The following is an 18,955-nucleotide window of genomic DNA, read 5'->3' as shown; positions in this document are numbered from 1 at the left end:
CAGGTATGTCAGGGAACCCGCTTAGGTAGGATAACTCGCCTGTCCATATAATCTCTTATTTAATTTGATCGCGTTTACATGACAGGTGGGGTGACCATATGAGAGATTATATGGACAGGCGGTTTACCCCACCAAAGCGGGTTACCTCACCTACCTGGGGTCCCCCACCTCCACGTAAACAGACCCTTAGTTTTTTGTGGTCAGCCAGAAGGCGTCTGTTTTTCCTTTTGCGTAAACAAATCGAGACAAATAAGGGAACAAGAGACATTGATCATTAAAACGTAGAGTGGGCCATTTCCGACTTGCCCCAAGCCTCTGCTTCAAGGCGAGGCTATGTGTAAAGTCACTGATAAGAAAATCCTTTTTTTTTTTTTGCCATGTAAATGAAACTCATTGTCACAGGAAAGGTTTTGCACTTGGCCTGGTTTCGAAAGTGAGAGTTTTTCAGACTATTTGACAATTGTCCTTGGAACCACAGACAATAGGTCTGACTTCCAGGTCGCTAATAGGCTCCGAAGTGGGCAAATTATTCATTATTCACATCTTGTACAAGAAGTTCTCTGTTCTCATAAGTCCAGAAGCCATTCAAATCAATCAGAATGCTGGTGACTGTCTCTCCTTGACCACTGTGAAGATAACCATATGGTGACGAGTGGTTATATAAATTTCATAATTACATTGCAACCCCGCCTTACCACCATCCAATTTATAAGGCCACCTTGTTATTACGGCCATATCCCTTCAAACCAAACGGAAAAATCACTGAGTCATTTTATTATTTTGAAGACCCCAATAATGCGACCGGCACGTTATTACGACCAGGATTTTATGGCCCAGCGCGGTGGTCGCATTAACGGCGTTCCACTGTACGAAACTTTAGCATTTCTGTTTGAGAGAGTGAGACATCTATATAATAGTGTTCGCCGCGACAGTAGGACCCTGATATAATGAGACCCTTCATAACGAAGATACTGGTTTAACGAGCGGCAGTCTTTGCCCCAGCTACAGTGCACTGTATACGAGAAGACTCGGTTTCTGGGAAACTGCTCACCTACCCCTCCCCTAAGCCAACATTTTCCCTTAAGTGAGAAGTGTTAATGTTAGCTTGGGGGAGGGGTAGGTGGGCAGTATCCCAGAAAGGTACATGTATAATGTTCCCAAATTTGTCATATATTGGTGTTGCGGACGGGTGCAATCACTAAATGACCTAATTCAAAAGCCTGAGAACAATAAAAAATTACCCACATTTACATTTCTTCCGTCCAGTTTCAGTCAGAAGTTCAGCTATTTCGCCTTCAGATAGCCGTGAACGCCATTTTTTAAATTCAATTTTGCCCAAGGAGTCTCGTTGCCAGAAATATACCATCGATCAACCTCATTTCCAAGGAAATATCCCATCGAAATCGATGGTAATGCATCTTTCAAATTTGGTCAAAGCCAGCTGGTTTTAGCAGAAGGTATTTGAGCCAATCAGAAATGGCAAAATATTTTGTATGAATCATAACAATTCGAGTTAACAAAAGCTTTCACTTCACAGATACCACTGTTCCGTGCTGTTGTTGCTGGCATGTTCTTTAACACTTTAAACCGGCACTCGCACAAAACCATGATTTTAAAAAAAATTTTACGCGGGTTAACATGAACACTGACATTAGAAGTTGTTTAGAGGACACGTGTTTGGCTTAAACAAATTTATCCTTAGGTTAATCACCTTATTATAAAAAAAATAACTTAAAAATTTTTATATTATAAAATATAAAAATAAATAAAAATATATCATGGTGGAATCCACCTGTAACAGTGGAGCTGTGAAGAAGCCTCGAGGTGGCCAGATTTCTTCGCTTGACGTTTAGGGAAAGTACATGTACCACGGGCAAAGTTTCATTTTCTACGTTTAACTTTGTTTCTATTGTCTCAACCAGTTTTGTTTCTTGGTTTGTGAGCGTCGCGTAAATTTCCTTCAATTTGAAATGTTAGCCTCTCTTTCGCGTAAATTGCCTTTATTTGAAAGTAGTTTTCCACTAAATTCGCCGCGTTAATTTCCTATAGTAAGGTAGTTATGATGACTGACCTGCTGATAAGATCTTGCAGACTGATCCGATAAGGATCTACTGGCTTGACCATGTCAAAAATCTCATCCTGTGAAGAAACACAATCATACAGCTCAGTCAACCCTCTCAAGAATTCTAACCGTGGCGACCATGAGCACAAGTGGTTCCGGTTCTTTTCATTTCTCCTTCCCACTATTCCTTTGGCTCAGCTTTTGGGAATTTCTTAATGGAAGCATCGGTGATAATGAGACAAGTTTTTTAATGGAATTTGCTAGTCATTTGCGTGTGTATTAAGTCTGTTTTGCCAATCGCAGTCATTTTATGGGTATCTCTTCAACGATACATCTTTTGAACAACTCGCAACAGGTATTTCACAACCTTTCGTTCATGAATAAAGTAAATTGTGGTCATCACTTGCTCCCCTAGAACGAAATTTTTATTTACACAGTAGGCATTTATTACATACTTTTACATGTAACGGCTAAAACTACCATGTTTTATTAGTACCTTAACATCCAGAAACTTCACAGGTTCATGTCCATGTTTCTTCATTTCCTCTTGAATTTCCTGGGAGAGGAAAGCCACAAAAAGATACTGAAAATACAGATGCATCTTTGAAAATGGCTTGTAAAGAACTCGCTCTAAAAGTAATGAAATTTCCAGTAATAATAAAGTGAACAAAATACTTGAAGACCAGAAGTCAAATTCCTACCCTAAAGAAGAAGTTTAATGAAAAGATGTTGAGATGTCCGACACCCTGAAACAAACAAATAAAAACGAGTTAAAAAGTTGTAGAATTTTTAATGCGGGTGTAAATCCGAGACAGATACATGCGCTATAGAAACTAACAAACATCGATTTCACCTGTATATCCAGTATTCTAAACATGTACTGTAGAGCCTAAAAGACAAAAATGGAGGAACGTAATTATAAAAATTAATAACGTTGTTAAGAGTAAACGTCGTTTTCACCAAAAATTATTACAGCAAATTAACTCCAAAGTAATCTCTGGCAGGCTGTTATCACAGGCAGGGCAGGCAAGTATTTTTTTCCCTGTAGAAAGAACTTAATTAGTGAGCAATATGGAAAATTGTTCATCCGAAACTATTTTAGATTACCCACCTGGGGTTCTTTTCTGTTTTCTAGTGCAAGGACAAAATCCAAATATGTTTTATAATCCTGCAAAACACCATTTTTTTCAGTTACTATTATTATTATTATTTACAATGCATTTATCTTCAAAATCACTTTTACCGGAAGTGAAAAATATAACCATCAACAGGAAGAGGAATGAGGGCACAAGGAAACAAATTAATATTCTTGATTACAAAATTATACTAACCATTTCTCCATCATAAGTTAAACACTCCTGAAATACTCGATCAACAAAAACTTTGGTTAATGTGCCTGAGCCATATCTGAAAACAAGAGAAACAAAGTATTAAAACAAACACATATCAAAGTCTATTTAGTAAGGTGTAAAATAAGCAAATACATTAGCACCCCAGTAACTCGAAATCTATAGGGAAACAAAAAACTGTTCCAGTTGGCGGGTATTCCAGTTATCTGGGTTGATTGAATATTCAGTTAAACTCGTTTCCACTTTTTTATCCTACTGTAAACCAACAGGCTGAGCCTTCTATTCCTACTATAACCATGACATACATGTTACCTTGCTAATTCTTCTTTACTTAACATTCCATTGTGATCTGTGTCAAGACTGAGATACTGACCTGAAAAAAAAAAAAAAAAACCAAACCAAGACTTACTCAGATCAACAACAGTAAGGGGGGTGTTTACATGAGAAAACACGCACTGGCGTGAGTTTCATACCGGTATGGCTTTTTTATTCTGTGTCGTTTCATATCTAGGTTATTTGAAGTTAAGGTACACTTCATGTTGATAAAATACACGTGTGATTCAAAGTCGCAAACATTACGCATGCGCTACCCATTCCAGTCCACCGGCAGACCGATTTCACACTAAAATGGGTGGTGAACTAAAGGCTGATGCTTGTCTTAAATCATGAACCAGGATAAAAAAGGCCTGATCAGGCAGGCTTGCACTCTGTTTACACTAGATTTTGCAACTATCATCACTTCAAGGGCTGAGTCGGATAAGTCCATACATTATATAATTTATGTCTGGTAAAATCAATCGAGGCTAGTAAATAGTTAATATACGACAAGAGTATAATTGACTTTTTATAGCCAGAAATTACATGGATTAGTAGGGTAACTCCTAGTACAGGGATACTTCTTATATGCTCACAAGTGTCTACTTAGAGCATAGACGTCTGATCAGCTTAGCAATACCAGTGTGTTGGTGGTATGGTTTAGAACAGTGTCATGTAATACTGATGCTGTGTTCCTTTAAATAAGCACCCTGCATGACACTTTCACAAAGCACCCTCCCCCACACCCTCAGGCAAACTATAGGCATATAAGCAGAGCCACCCACCACGACCTGAACTTCACTTTCCTCAGTAGAGAGGATTAATTAACAAGCAATGCAAAATAGTATTCTTACTGTGAAGTCAGTTCCAGTTTGTTAAAAAGAGCATTGATTAGCCAAAAAATAATGTCTCAGATGTAAGAACTGCCCCCTCAATTATTCATTCCACCCTTCAAATAAGTTACCCTCTCTTTTAATAAATTCAGGAACCTTTTCTAAAAAACATGATAATCCATTGAAAGGCATGCCAAGCAGCTAAACTCACCATATACTCTAAGTGCTGATGGAGCTGAAAACCAGTTTGCATCTTGTTGCTCTTTTGACAAGTCTTCATCTCTTAACTACACAGAGACAAAACACAAACAGAAAGGTCACTATACCTGTGCATGTTGGAATCAAAAACGAAATAAGCAAAAGATATATTATCTGTTTGAATCCTCTGAATAATAATATTAGTATACAATGACATTACAATGCCTTTAAAAGGTTTGGATGAAAAAAGCATTTTTAGCTTTAGTTAACAAACTTGTCTTTTAATATTATAAGGAACTAATTGAGTCAATCTGGAAAGCCTAAATAAAAAAAAACACTTGCTTGTGCTTGAATTCCTGCAAACTAAGAGAGGATGAATAAATTTTAGGTTAACCTAAAACACAAGTTGGAGACTTTCTTGTTCTATCCTTTTAACTTACGTGTATGTCTTATGACTAATCTGTATTAAAGTCATTATTGTGGGTAAAATACAATACACACCTCAAGGAGATCGTCAAGAAAGCTGCAAGCTAGGATGTCTTGAATTTTGATTTTTCCTACATAACAAAGCTTAATATTTTAAAAACATGCATGGGGGGCCGGGAGGGAGGGAGGAAAAGGGGAAGGAGGGAGGGGGAGGGAAGGAGTAAGAAAGGCAAGGAGGAAAGAAGGCGGATTAAGGAAGGATATGGAACAACGAAGGAAAGGAAGGAGGAAAGGAGGGAGGGACAAAGGGACAGAAGGATGGAGGGATGGAGGAGGAAGGGGGAGTAATGTAGGGAAGCGGGAAGGTAGCGGAAGTGAGGGAGGGGGAACAAGGAAGGAAGGAAGAAAAGAAAAGAGAGCAGGAGAAAGAAAGAAAGCAAGGAAGGACCTAGTTTATTGGCCTTAGCTCCCACGAGTCTCCTGTAGCTTAGTGGTAGAGCATCATTCTGGACTAGTAACAGGTCATATTAAAGTAAGACGGGTCCTATTGGGAGTACTCAGATTGTTTCTTCTGAGCCATCTGTATGTGTCACTGACTAAAATATCATCTTTCTCAATAACTGTGTTGTTAATCTCCAAAATCTTTCGTTAGTTTCTTTCTTACCCGTTCTCAGAGGATCCAAAAAAAAGAAAAATTTTCTGACAGCGGTGCAGACATAAAAAGAATAAAATGATTTCTCAAGGCCATCCAACTGAAAAAGAGAAAATGCAGAGGATACAACTACATCAGAACAAGTGAAAGAATGAATTATTAATGGTAAAAATAATATTATATCACAAGCAAAACTTTCCATTACTATGCCTCAAAAGCTAGAAACATTTATTTTAAACTCTACGACAGAACTGCTCAGGTCACCAATATTGTCCAACTTTGAGGGAATAGAATAGTATTATTACTTTTCAGTAGTTACTCTTCAAAGTAATAAAATTTAGAAAGTGACAACGCAACAGACAGTAAAAAGCTGTCATAATCATAGTTAACTGCCTAAAGATGTATTATTTTGCAACAAAAGACTGGGTTTGTTGGGTTGTGGTTTTTTTGTGGGATGTTTGCATGGTGGGGGCATGAATTTGCAAACGTCTTTGAAATCAGGGATCTCAAAACTAGTCGGCTGCCAGGGAAAATTGCCGCCTATTTGGTTAGTATTGGCCGGCTACTCTGCTTGGCATTATTTTCTCTACGGATGGTGTTTTTTAATTAAAAGATTACTGGACTGGCCGCTCACTTTGACAACTCAACTTAGGGGCAATGACTGAAAAAGCCCTTAAACCGCATGTCTTTAAGTTATAGGGTTTAATAACATGACGCCACTTGTCTGAAGATGATTGAAGGTACCTCGCAGGTTCATAAACATGGATTAGGTCAACCAAATAATCAAGAGCTAAATTGTTGAGTATCTTAAAAACATAGGCACGTTAAACGTGCATGAGCTATTTTGAATGCTTCAGTGTAACTTTAATGCTTCGGTGTAACCTTACCGAGAGTGATGAATCTACCTCTTTCATCCTAAATGTAGATTGGGTTTTTGTGCGAAATTGCGTATTGCGGTACATAAATGAAAACGCGAAACGCTCAGCTGGGTCGATCCTCAAGCTATATATTCACTTTCCTCTGTCTTTCCCTGTTACATCTGGTGCAAGTTAAACAAATCGTTAAAGTGAAATAAATTTCTACTCACCAAACGTTGATTAGAAGGAAAACTCTAAGGTTTCCTCGGAGTTTCTTAAGCCAAAATGTGACTCATCGAATACTGAATAGTTACGAAATACCAGGATTTTTATCATTGTGGAAGATGGTTGCATCATCATAATTCACGAGGTTTCACGTGGGATTCTACTCAGTGAAACAGTCTTTAACTCCGACAACTTATTTCTTCATGTTTTAAAAGCTATTGCTTGTCAAAAGACAAGAGCCTTTTTTAAGGCATTGGTTACAAAACGAAACAGGTCTTCATACGTCCAAGTTACTATTTTTATTGTGAAAAGCCAATCTGCAAGAGATGTACAGTCACACAGCTTGTACGTGAAAGTGTTGGACTTTGCCTCCTTTCGTCGTTCGTACGTGAGGGAATTCGAGTTATCACACAGTAAACTAGTAAACAGAATTATAAAAGTAACTCACGCACACAATTTGCACGTGAAGATGTTGGTCTTTCGCCCTTTTACAATTCGTACGTTAAAAAAAGGCAAATTCTTTACTACAAAATTTTGTCAAACGATTTTAAGAAATCACCTCGGCTTCATTATAACATCTGCAATTAAATTATGTTTCATGCAACGTCAAGCTTGATAACCTAACATTTATTAACATTTGTGAAACAGTCTTTAACTCCGACAACTTATTTCTTCATGTTTTAAAGGCCATTGCTTCTTAAAAGACAAGAGCCTTTTTTAAGGCATTGGTTACTAAACGAAACAGGTCTTCATACGTCCAAGTGACTATTATTATTGTGAAAAGCCAATCTGCAAGAGATGTACAGTCACACAGCTGGCACGTGAAAGTGTTGGACTTTGCCCCCTTTCGTCGTTCGTACGTGAGGGAATTCGAGTTATCACACAGTAATCTTGTAAACAGAATTATAAAAATAACTCATGCACACAATTTGCATGTGAAGATGTTGGTCCTTGGCCCTTTGACAATTCGTACGTAAAAAAGAGGCAAATTGTTTTACTACAAAATTTTCTCAAACGAATTAAGAAATCACCTCGGCTTTATTACAACATCTGCAATTAAATTATGTTTCATGCAACGTCAAGGTTGATAGCCTAACATTTATTAACTTCCAAGAAAATTATCAAACTGTCGAAATATATTTCTACTTATATCATGTTACTCTACTCAATATAACAGTATCTAATTATTGTGCCAACTAGCTTCTTGCAATTTTATTCCCTAACGCTACTGTTTCTACTTAAGTTACGCATCCTTACTAAATAGAACGAAAAAGGTCGGTTGAACTTTGTAAGCGAGAGAATAATATTTTTAAAGCTTGTTTACAGGATTAACAATACTCGATACAGCTTTCAAAAAAATAAGCTGCCTTTTAAACTTCTAAAACCACATTTTACAGGGCGCATACTTTCGAATTAAAGTCTATATCTAAATATCAATTATTGCTTCATTGGAAGAGATTTGAAAATATATGATCTTTTATTTTCTACCCAGTTGTAGCAGGTGAAACAGAATTCATACTGACGTGCGTTGTACCGATAGCCGAATTAGGTCAGAAATGCCTCGAAGCAGCATCCACACTTAAATATGAACCCTTAAACAGCTCCATCACTGTTCACAGCGTTTGAATCATGAAGATATTTTATGTAATGCTTCCAAACACCTGTACCCGTAATAAAAAACGAAAAAATTGTGAAGGATCAAGATGGCGGTCTCAAAGTGCCCTTGTTCGACCTTTGCCAATGCCATGTTTAAATAGATGCCAAGATCTCATTGGTCGCTAAGCATCAACTCATAGTACCTTCAACCTTATTGGCTCTTGCAACAAACATCCCAACATACAAAGCCACAAAGATACAAAGCCACAAAGATACATACGCTCACACCACTGACATATGAGCTATTTTTTCAAAATAGCTCAACAAATAAGATTAATCTTAAAGATTATTCTTTGCTCCACTGGTAACCAGTGCAACTCCTTTAAAGTATCACTTATGTGATCAAACTTACTTAAGCAGGCAATCACACGAGCTGCAGCATTTTGGACACTTTGCAGTTTGTTAATTTCATAATTGGGAAGACCATGTAAAAGCGAGTAGCAGAAATCCAGCTATGCATGCACAAGAACTTCAGCCATTGTGACATTGATATACTTACAAATCTTAGCTATATTTCTAAGGTGGTAGAATGCCACTTCAACTATGTTGTTAATATGAAAAGACATCGTTACAGTGCTCAAACTTGGCTCAAACTTATGACAAGAATTGTCTTGATAGAGCACCCTAAACACTTCTTCATTTTGTATGGAAATTATTCAGCATCTCTGCTAGCTGGAGACACTAATAACAAACCAGCATCATACCTGAGGTAAAGTTGGGATCAGCTCCAGGATATAATTTTCCAGGTCCTGAGTAAGAGGGAAAAAAAGTTTACTTTAACAGCTTGAGAAACAATCAGGCAGACAGATTTCTTAACAAACCTTAAATAATTTGTCACAATTACAACAATGGCACAGTATGTAATTAGTTCGCTTCATTGTATGATCACGTCTAGAGGAACAATTGTAGAGAGTAAATCAGGGATTATAGTCCAGGACAAGTAACTTTACATGTTTACTTGCACCATTGGCAAGAACCCAGAAAAGTCATCTTCTACAGTAACTAATGCGTAAACTAACATTAGACAAGCATACAATGGTGACAGGAAAGCAGAAAACTAAAAGCTGCCAGTCCAATGGAAAAACTTGAAACTAGTCTATTGCAAAGTAGGTCTACATTTTTTTGGCTTGATTTTCATAGTAAATGTTCTGGGTACAACATTTTTTTTTTGACATAGGCCGCAAATACAGTCACATGCTCCCTACCAAAGGGGATACTTTGCAAGAGACAAGTCTGTGTTTCAGACACAAAAAATAAGAGACGGTTGTATTTGTTACAGGTCAAAGTTGATTTCAGGTTAAAATTTTTTCACCTAGGTTGATTCTCAATTTCTTTTGTCTCCTAGCCCTAATTATTCATGAATTAGGGCAAGGAGACAAAGGGAATGAGAATCAAGCTAGGTTAACTCAAAATAAACCTGAAATCAAATTCTATCTGTAACATTATTCAAAGGCCATATTTCAGAGAACTTTGAGTTTGGTAGTCCCAGAATGTCACCATCCTAAACTTAGAGAACAAACTTGGCTTACCGACTCTTTCAAGTATCCCTGCCCTGCAACATCATAGAGGCTCAATCCAATCCTGGTCTGATGAAGCCAAACTGATAAAAAATTACCAACTTACATGCAGCTGTTGCATTGCTTAAGCAATAGACCAGACAATTTTCTATGGGTTTACCAGCGTGATAACCCAGTTGGGATGTTGGGAGAACACTCGAAAAGCTTGTAAATCACTTGCCTTCGGCTTGTGAATTACAAGCTTTTCTCATGTTCTCCCAACATCCTGCGTGGGTTATCACGCCGGTAAACCAATAGAAAGCGTGATCTATTGCTTTTACAAAATAACTTTAAGTTTTCTATGAGTTTACTGGCACAAAAAAACCATAAGTTTTTAACCAATCAGAAAGAACCTACCATGATTTTAGTTATTTTATAAAAAGTGATATAAACATTTAATATTTAACAGTCACAGAGATTCAGAATCAAGTTTATGGCAAACTGCAAACATCAGTATTTATACAGCATGACTTAAACGTTTTCCCTATACTTGTCATTTTTGATGCTCATTGTATCGTGTATTTATCCCAAAGTAAGTGGTTTCACCCATGAGAAAATGGACACAGATGAGTAGAATTGATGTAAAAACTGTGAGTGTCCTAATTTGAGAAGTTATCTGTTTACATTCAATTTGAATCTAAGATTTGCCTTTGTCATACAATTATTTTGATTCTAAATCTCTCCACAAGTCAATACTTTCCTCGATCACTCACACATATTAGCTGTTAGTAGTTACTTTTCAATTTTCACGTTCATTTACAAAATAAGGCTTGTCAAAAAGTAACAAGGAAAGCAGTTGGCGATACATCCTACTTTTCTGTGTCCATGCAGTTGTTAATAATATATTGACTAGCATTATGAACATAGGTAAAATCTGCAGGCCATGACAGATCAACTGTGGACCCATTCAGACTTATAATGAGAAGTAGTGTGATAACCAAGGTAGTTTCCCTGTACTTTAGCATAGACAATAGTGTCAAGAGCCAGCAATGTCAGAGGCTTATGACCCAAGGGAAAGGTTTTCATCATCACCTACATGTATACTAACATTTTGCGATCATCAAGAAAGGTTTTAAAACCTTTGGCCATTATTATTCTTCAACAGAGAAACCTTAAAGTTCCATGTTCAAACATTGGATATAGCACTATCCACTGGATAAATCACTAACTAGCATAATGTATGTATTACAGGGAAACCAATTTGGGTTATTCACTACACAGAGATTTATCCAGTGTATAGCATTATCTACCTTTCAAACAACTGGGCTTGGTTCAGATGGATGGGAGGGGGGAGGGGTGGGAAAGGAGTACTAACACTGGCTATGATAGATTAACCACCCATTAAGGCTTATGGCTACGCTAGCCCTGGGTTCTCTATGCTTTACAGTATAGTCAAGAGCCAGCTAATAATTGTTTATAAAATATTATTTCAGAGTCATTAAGAAAGGTTTTAACACCTTTTACCATTTATTTTAATACAATCATTTCACTGGTACACTAATAAATGCATGAAGAACTAATTTTCCACTGTCCCCAATTTTGGCAATTATTTGTGGGAGCTGGATTAACTGTATTTTGATCTCCTTCTAGCATTATTTTTTTCACCATGCTCCAACATTATTCAAAACTTTTATTTTTCATTTAAGAGTACTGAAACCCACCTTTCCTCATCACATAGTTGAAAAACTGCATGATTGATATCCTGATGAAAAGAAATAGAATCAATTTGTGATCAAATGAAATCAAGGGCACAGTTTCACAGTAATTTATTTAACTCAGTAAAAAAAATAAAATCTAATTTTTGAGTGCCTTTATATGGTTAATAGCATACCTTCCAAAAGGATCCTGCTGAAATAACTTAGCAAACACAGTTGCACTGAAGAAAGGCCTGCAATAATCACAAAAAGCATTCACTCAGACCTAATTAAAGTCATAAGGACAAAAAAATATATGGCCTCTCTATGAATGGTCGTAGATGTTTTACAATTTTATTACAACGGCCACAATCAACACAAATTATTACAGGCACTTTTTTGTCCCAACAGATATTCATTCTCACTTTAACTTCAAAACTACTAAACATCTAATTGTAACAACAATGTTTCAAGGGGATGTCTAGCAGGCACAAAATAAGACACTCAAAAGCAATTTTGTGGGATATCAATTCCAAACACTACAAAGGTTCTAAGATTTATAAAGAAACAACTAACAATTCCACAAAATTCCCAACTCCAATTGTCTTTTCAAAAAATAAATTTCAACCCTGCTTTATTGTCAAACTTGGAAAACCGTGAACACCTGAAATTGTTTATTGCGTCGTGACCAATCGCAACAGAGATCAGGACACTTGAACAAGCCACAGAACCATAGATCTACCATTGTTACATGTGTACTTGCAGCCTAGTTTTCATATACCTGATTGACTTTCTTCTTGCAACACAATAACATTACAAAAATACTTCAGGACAGGTGTTCACAGTTTTGCTAGTTTCCCTTCACAAATAATAGTATTTTATAAATGATTATTTTTTTAATTCTTCTTTTTAAAATGCCTTCAAATAAACTTTATTACATATTCTGTCTGGAACACTTGACAAGTAAAAACTAAACTTTACCTGCACTTGTCACCTGCTGCTTCTCCAACTTTCAGAAAGTCTTCATAATTAATCATCTACAAACAAGAAATTTAAAAAAATAAAATACCTGTCTTCTTGCAAATTACAAAAATGTTACCCCTGGGTCTGCGTGGAGCAAAGCCATTTCTTAATATATGCAATTTGTATGGCATCCTTTTCTGGGTATAGTTTGCAGTGTAGGTGTAACTAAACGTGTTATGATTAGGGTTATTCAAGTTAAAGGACCTCTACCCTGCAAATTTAACCCTTCATGGCATCCTTAAAAATAAATACCAGAATCTGTTGTGATAGAAATGTGATGGTAAATTTCAAGCCTGGTGAAAACATGAGAAAGATGTTTATTCAGCTTACATAGGGCTGGGAGACAAAGGAAATTGAGAATCAACCTAGGTTAAAAAATTTTAACCTGAATTTAATTTTGACCTGTAGCATAAACATCATTGTCACAATAAATACGTCTAGTAAAGTACATTTATACAGTTTGCACCTGTTCATCTCCAAAAACTGGTGGTGTGTGATGTTTGTCCAAAAGAAACCAAAGATTCTAAAAAGGAAACATATCCACACTCATACATGTTGTCACTAATAATAAAATAATCCTACTTTAGTACAGTGTTATTACAATGGGGTCATAACTTCACAAATACTTAACTTTTCAAACTCTAGATGACTACTGCTTTTTAGAAAGCTGTTTGAAAAGCAATGAAACAACAAAACAGAGGTGGACAGTACAGTATTGTTAGCAACTTAAAAAAATACATGTAATACCAAAATGGAAACAAATCTTCAAACAATCAAGTGACAATTATTATTATTATTACTATTATTATTATTATTATTATTATCATTATTATTCATAACACCATTTTAATTCTTTTTGCTGTGTTCGTGTCCAGTTATAGATCAAAGATGTTGTCAAAAAAGTTGTCATTAAAAACACCAAAACGTCACAGTCACGATATACATGTACAAAAGTGTGTCACTGATGTCTGCACAATTAAAAACTCGTCTCTTGCACGTAGACGTAGCACTTGATTGTTCAGAGATTTGCATCAATTTAAAATATTTTAAGTTGCCAAGAACACTCCTCATCTTAGGTTCCTCTTTTTTTACTGGTACAGTGTTCACAGCCCTAGAATCTTGCAAAACTGTGCGCCACGTCAGACAAAACAATAGCAATAAAAATAATATTTCCTGGCTAGCTTTTGACATCTGTAGCTAGTATCGTTTATTTCCGGTTCCCGTTTTGGACAATAATTATTGCATTGTTAGATCACATGATCCCCCTAGGGAATTTGCACATGTTTTATTTTGAGGAGATTGAATTTTGCTCAGGACAGTTGTTATGCAAGAAAACAGTTTCTCAATGTACAAATGTACAATACAGTAAATTAACTTTAATAGTTGTGTTCAACCACGTGTCATGATTTGACGGAGGCAAGTGGTTCCGGGTTCGTTGGAACTCACGAGCTAAGAAGACCTTCTCACCTGCAGTTCATCATTGTCAAGTAGTTCTCTGCTTTTCCTTTGAAGGAAAACTGCTCTTGATTCTTCTCGCAGTTTTTGTAGTAACACCTCATCCTCAGAGGGAAGCTGGTGAGCACAACAAAGCAAATACAAAGAGTAAATAATAATTCTTGTTCTTGTTGTTATTATTATATGGCTGAATCCACAAGCAGGCAAGATGAGGCAAATCCTGCATTCTGATTAGCTACTTGAGTGGTCAAGATGTGCCAATCTTGCCCCTCGGGATTTACCGCATGAAAAAGTTCTCTTTTTAGCCTGGTTATTGGACTCGTTCTTTTTTGCGTAGAACTTTATTGACCTCAACTTCGTCTCAGTCAATGAAATTGGCCAATATCCAGCCACCTTAGCTTCATGCTTGGTCAATAACAGATATTTTTTTTTTTACCAAACATGCACGGGTACAATTTGGAAAAGTTATTGACTCCTCTTTTTTCTCCTCCCAAAAGGAGACTGTACAGCTGAAACTCATACAAATTACCTAGTACATAGCTGCCAATAAATAGGAAGTAACTATGCTGATACATTGTTCTAACACTATGAATCCCGTGAATAAATATAATGCAAAACAACGATCATCAACCTAAATCTCTGTTTGTGAAAAAATTCATATGACAAGGCTAGTAATGTAGCCATAAACTGTCTCCAACAGCCTTCATCAGCAACTGAATTGGCTGATTTTGTCAATGTTTTTCCATCCACAACAAAATGGCAGAATGCTAGATCCTAGTCCCTACAGTTGTATCTCTTTAAATCAAAAGTTGGATGCATGTATTTTGTGGTCTCCTCATGCAATATTATTTTATTCAGGGCTTCTGATGGGGGGCAGAAAAAATTAAAATAATTATTTACTATATCCAGTATTATACAGAATAACAGTAATTTTAGAACATAAGAAACATTTTCATAGTTATAATGCAGGAGAAAGGGCCTTCACAAGCCGCAGAAAAAGATGTCAGATTATGTAAAACATTAACATCATCAATGGGATACATTGGGAGGCCCTGATGGGGAAAACTGTCAACAGGCAACAAGGCCTTGAAACAGCAACACAAGACAGATGAAGGGCAAAGAAATAACAAAAACTTGTTAAAATTGCAACAGTAACAAAGATAAGGGCAAATATAGTAAAAGGTCATTGGGGAAAATTAATTGCCTAAATTCTGCTCAGTGGGTGAAATGATAGGTTTTGAATTTCAGACATAAAACATACAGGTATGTACATGTGCATACCCCCCCCCCCCCCCCCTAGCTTGGTCCTAAGAGTGCTTCTAAGTGATTATAATTTGATTACCCATGGAACACTTAGGAGTTCATAAGAACTTGCTGAAACGTGTCCGTGCGTACCAGATCAGATTGGAATTTGGAAGTATTGGTTTTTAAGAAGAAGGGAAGATTGCAGAACCCGGAGAAAAACCTCTTGGAGCGAAGGAGAGAACAGAACCAAGAACAAACTCAACCCACATATAGTGTATGGAGTCAACACCAGGATTCCAACCATGGCCACATTGGTGGCGGAGGCGAGTGCTCTCACCACTTTGCCACCATTGCTCCCACTACATACAAGTACATTTAATTGTACAGTTAGTTTACCTTGAAATAGAATCTTGGAATAGCATCATAGCTTTTGGTTTTGCCTTTCCCTGTTCCTTTCCACTCACTGTAGTATTTAGTGAAAAGCTCTGTCTCACTAGGGGCATTCTGTTCAACATCATCAGATTCTGAAAAATAGTAGTTACAGTAACAGGTGAACTGCAGGCAACCAGAGGAGCACGCAATCCTAATCACCAGGCCCCAGTTGTTGAAAAGCTGGATAGCGCTATCCACTGGATAAATCACTATCCAGTGTATAAATATTAGGGAAACCAATTGTGTTATCCAGTGAATAGAGAATTATCCAGTGGATAGCGCTATCTGGCTTTTGAACAACTGTGACCAGGTTACTATATTACGCATGCACAGCACATGTGTAACCAGCAATCAGTAACGAATAGAATTCATAGAAAGCCATCTGATCACACACATTTTGACCTTCTGTCACATAAAACTTATGCAAGGGAGGGTATTTTTATAACCTTGGATTGATCTCACCTGCACTCCCTAACCTTTGTTAAAATGACCCTCTTACCAAAAGTTATGTCGCCTAACACCAGAGTTACAGTCAATGCAGGTCATGCATTTCCTCACCCCCTCCCCCCCCCCCTTCCTCCATGATTCTATTAAAGATTTGATTATTTAAAAAAAGAATCCATTAGTTGTTCCCATAACTAGCTTCAAATTCAAATTGGCATTCCTGCATCCCTATTGAGTAGTGAAAATTTTATGAGAACTTCTCTGTATTTGGTCAGATTGAAAATTTTTGAACGGATAAAATTGCATCAAAGACATTTACTTCAGTCTAGGGAAACTCAGCTGGTAGAGATTTCAAAACTGCCTCATGTGTGAATCCGTGGCTCATTACACATGCAACAATGCAGAGATGAATCTCAAATCTACAGTGTACAACAACCAACGGATTCAACTTCCAAAAAATATATTCATTAATGGAATCTTGGAGGGTATGCTTGACCTGGCTTGAATGTAAGTCGCCCCAAATGCTGAGTCATGTTGCTCAAAATTTATCAGTAGTCTGTTGAAGGGCACAAACAAACAAGTTGATTTTTCTCAAATAAAGAGTGTGTGTAATAATTATACCTTGTTCTTTAAACCATCACGAGGCAAAACAAGAGTAATGATTGTGTAACATATAGAGAATACTTCATGGAAAGTGCTGGCATATGGTATTTATGCACGAGTTGTTGACATATCAGAAATCGAACGAGTGAGCGCAGCAAACGAGTAAGATTTCTAATACAAAAACAACGAGTGCGTGTGGTATTGTGTTTATTATATACATACTGAGACATTCATCATTTTGGCGGCCTTTTTATTTTAAATCTTTCAAAATGCTAAAATTTGCCGCTACACACTTACCGCAAAATGACATGTAAATGAAGTAACAGCTTTTTAGCAAAAACGTTTGTTAAAAACATAAATGATGGTAAGGATATGAGGTAATCCAAGAACTGTAAGTAATCTTAACTGTTTGTTCTCAATGCACAATTGAAAATGAGTGAATTTAAGTAAAATGGCCGGTTTCAATATAAGCTTAAGCTTAAATGAACAGCAAAGTAGCTCCGACAAAAAGCACAACAAAAGCTTACGTCTCGTTCTGTTTTTCCGTTTCCGCTGTTGTTTCGCCGGCTCTCTAGCATTTTCTTTATTGACAGTGAAACAAACAAAACTATTTCACTCCATTTCCGAAATTTTTTTCACTTTTTTAGCAAGAAAAACTCTTCGACTAAAACTTTTCTCGTTGAATGAATGCGAAGCAGCACTGCCAGCTGTAATAAAAGGCGGGAATTTTTGCGTGAAACTCACACACCTCTGTGCCTTCTGACTGACGTATCATTTTTCTCACACATGAAAAAACATCGTTTGCGATTCTGATTGGAAGTATCATTTTTTTCACGTGTGAAAACCATTGTTCGCTCCTCTTATTGGCTAGAACTAATTTGCGTATGAAAATTTACGACATAGCTTTTTGGTGAGTATTTCTCGGTACGTATATAATAAAATTTTTTAAGCAATGATGAAATGAAAAACGTGGTATAAATGTGTAGAATATCTTGCTCTTTCACCCTTGATGAACAACAAAACAAGCACGATAAATGAGTAATGTACCTCATTCTTTAATCTTTGATGCCACGAAACAAGTGCGATTAATGTGCAAAAGGGATGCTAGGATGTTGTTGAGCGTGATAAAATTATAAGCCACATACAGTTCTGTAACTCGACATTTCAGGCGACATAATGTCGGACAAGATGATTTTCGAGTGACTTGATTGTAAACCACCCAAAGGGCAAGCTGTAAAACTGAATTTCCTTTGTATCCTGCACTTTGCAGTACACAGACCATCTAAATATCCGTGCTATGTCGACATTTCAAAATAGTATCTGACCATTCAAGTTAACATGGACCAAATGTTTACTTAATTACATAAGAAAATATAATTATCAGGTAAACAATGTTTGGATCAGGCACCAAGAGTGAACATATCCTTAAGAGATATGCACCATTACTATAGCCAAAAAAACTGATTCATATTTTTCACAACAAAGAAAATCTCCATCTTACTAACTTAAATAAATACAGTTTAGCAATTCACATTGTTTCATATATAACATGATCAATTGATCTGTTATGAGTATGTATAACATATTGTTCTCCATAGTACCCTAAAATATTTCAGCATCTTAAGGTTGTTTTATTTATAGGCTTATGTTCTGCTTTTTGTGAGTAATAATCGGCTAAAGCAGTTTCAAGCAATAAGGCTAGTGGGTGTGCTGTCTGCATCTGTGAAACTTAAAAGACATAACGTAACGGTATCAACATACTTTCTTCCTTTTCTGCCTTCTTCCTCTCGTTGAACTTTCGTAATGTTTCCAGCCATCCTGATCCACTCATTTCCCTCAACTAAATCGCACGAATTTCAGTGAAATTTATACATAAACAGTCAAAAAAATTCCACCACCAATCTCTTCCCGCCATGTTTTCTTTTGGAAGATGACGTCTTCCAGTGGATTATGGGATTGATGAGAACTTTAGAGCCTGGGGATGAGTTTC

The 18,955-nt window shown here is 36.7% G+C and overlaps 1 protein-coding gene across 1 annotated transcript; it reads right to left on the bottom strand.

Annotated features, from left to right (window-relative positions):
• Positions 1-155: 155 nt before the first annotated feature.
• Positions 156-18,916, bottom strand: LOC140944304 (serine/threonine-protein phosphatase 2A regulatory subunit B'' subunit gamma-like). The gene is made up of 20 exons (XM_073393460.1): positions 18,727-18,916; positions 15,883-16,010; positions 14,254-14,358; positions 13,253-13,309; positions 12,745-12,800; positions 11,961-12,017; positions 11,791-11,831; positions 10,103-10,173; positions 9,278-9,322; positions 5,848-5,935; positions 5,259-5,314; positions 4,771-4,846; positions 3,724-3,784; positions 3,394-3,469; positions 3,174-3,230; positions 2,916-2,951; positions 2,764-2,808; positions 2,559-2,618; positions 2,072-2,139; positions 156-626 (listed from the first exon to the last, which is right to left on the bottom strand). Exons 1-20 carry the CDS (start codon positions 18,794-18,796, stop codon positions 527-529), a joined length of 1,353 nt encoding a protein of 450 aa, XP_073249561.1. The 5' UTR covers positions 18,797-18,916; the 3' UTR covers positions 156-526.
• Positions 18,917-18,955: the final 39 nt, after the last annotated feature.

Source organism: Porites lutea, chromosome 7, assembly GCF_958299795.1.
Source record: "Porites lutea chromosome 7, jaPorLute2.1, whole genome shotgun sequence".
Classification (NCBI taxonomy): domain Eukaryota; kingdom Metazoa; phylum Cnidaria; class Anthozoa; order Scleractinia; family Poritidae; genus Porites; species Porites lutea.
The sequence above is the reverse complement of the archived record's forward strand: the minus strand, read 5'-3'. Positions and strand labels throughout refer to the sequence as shown.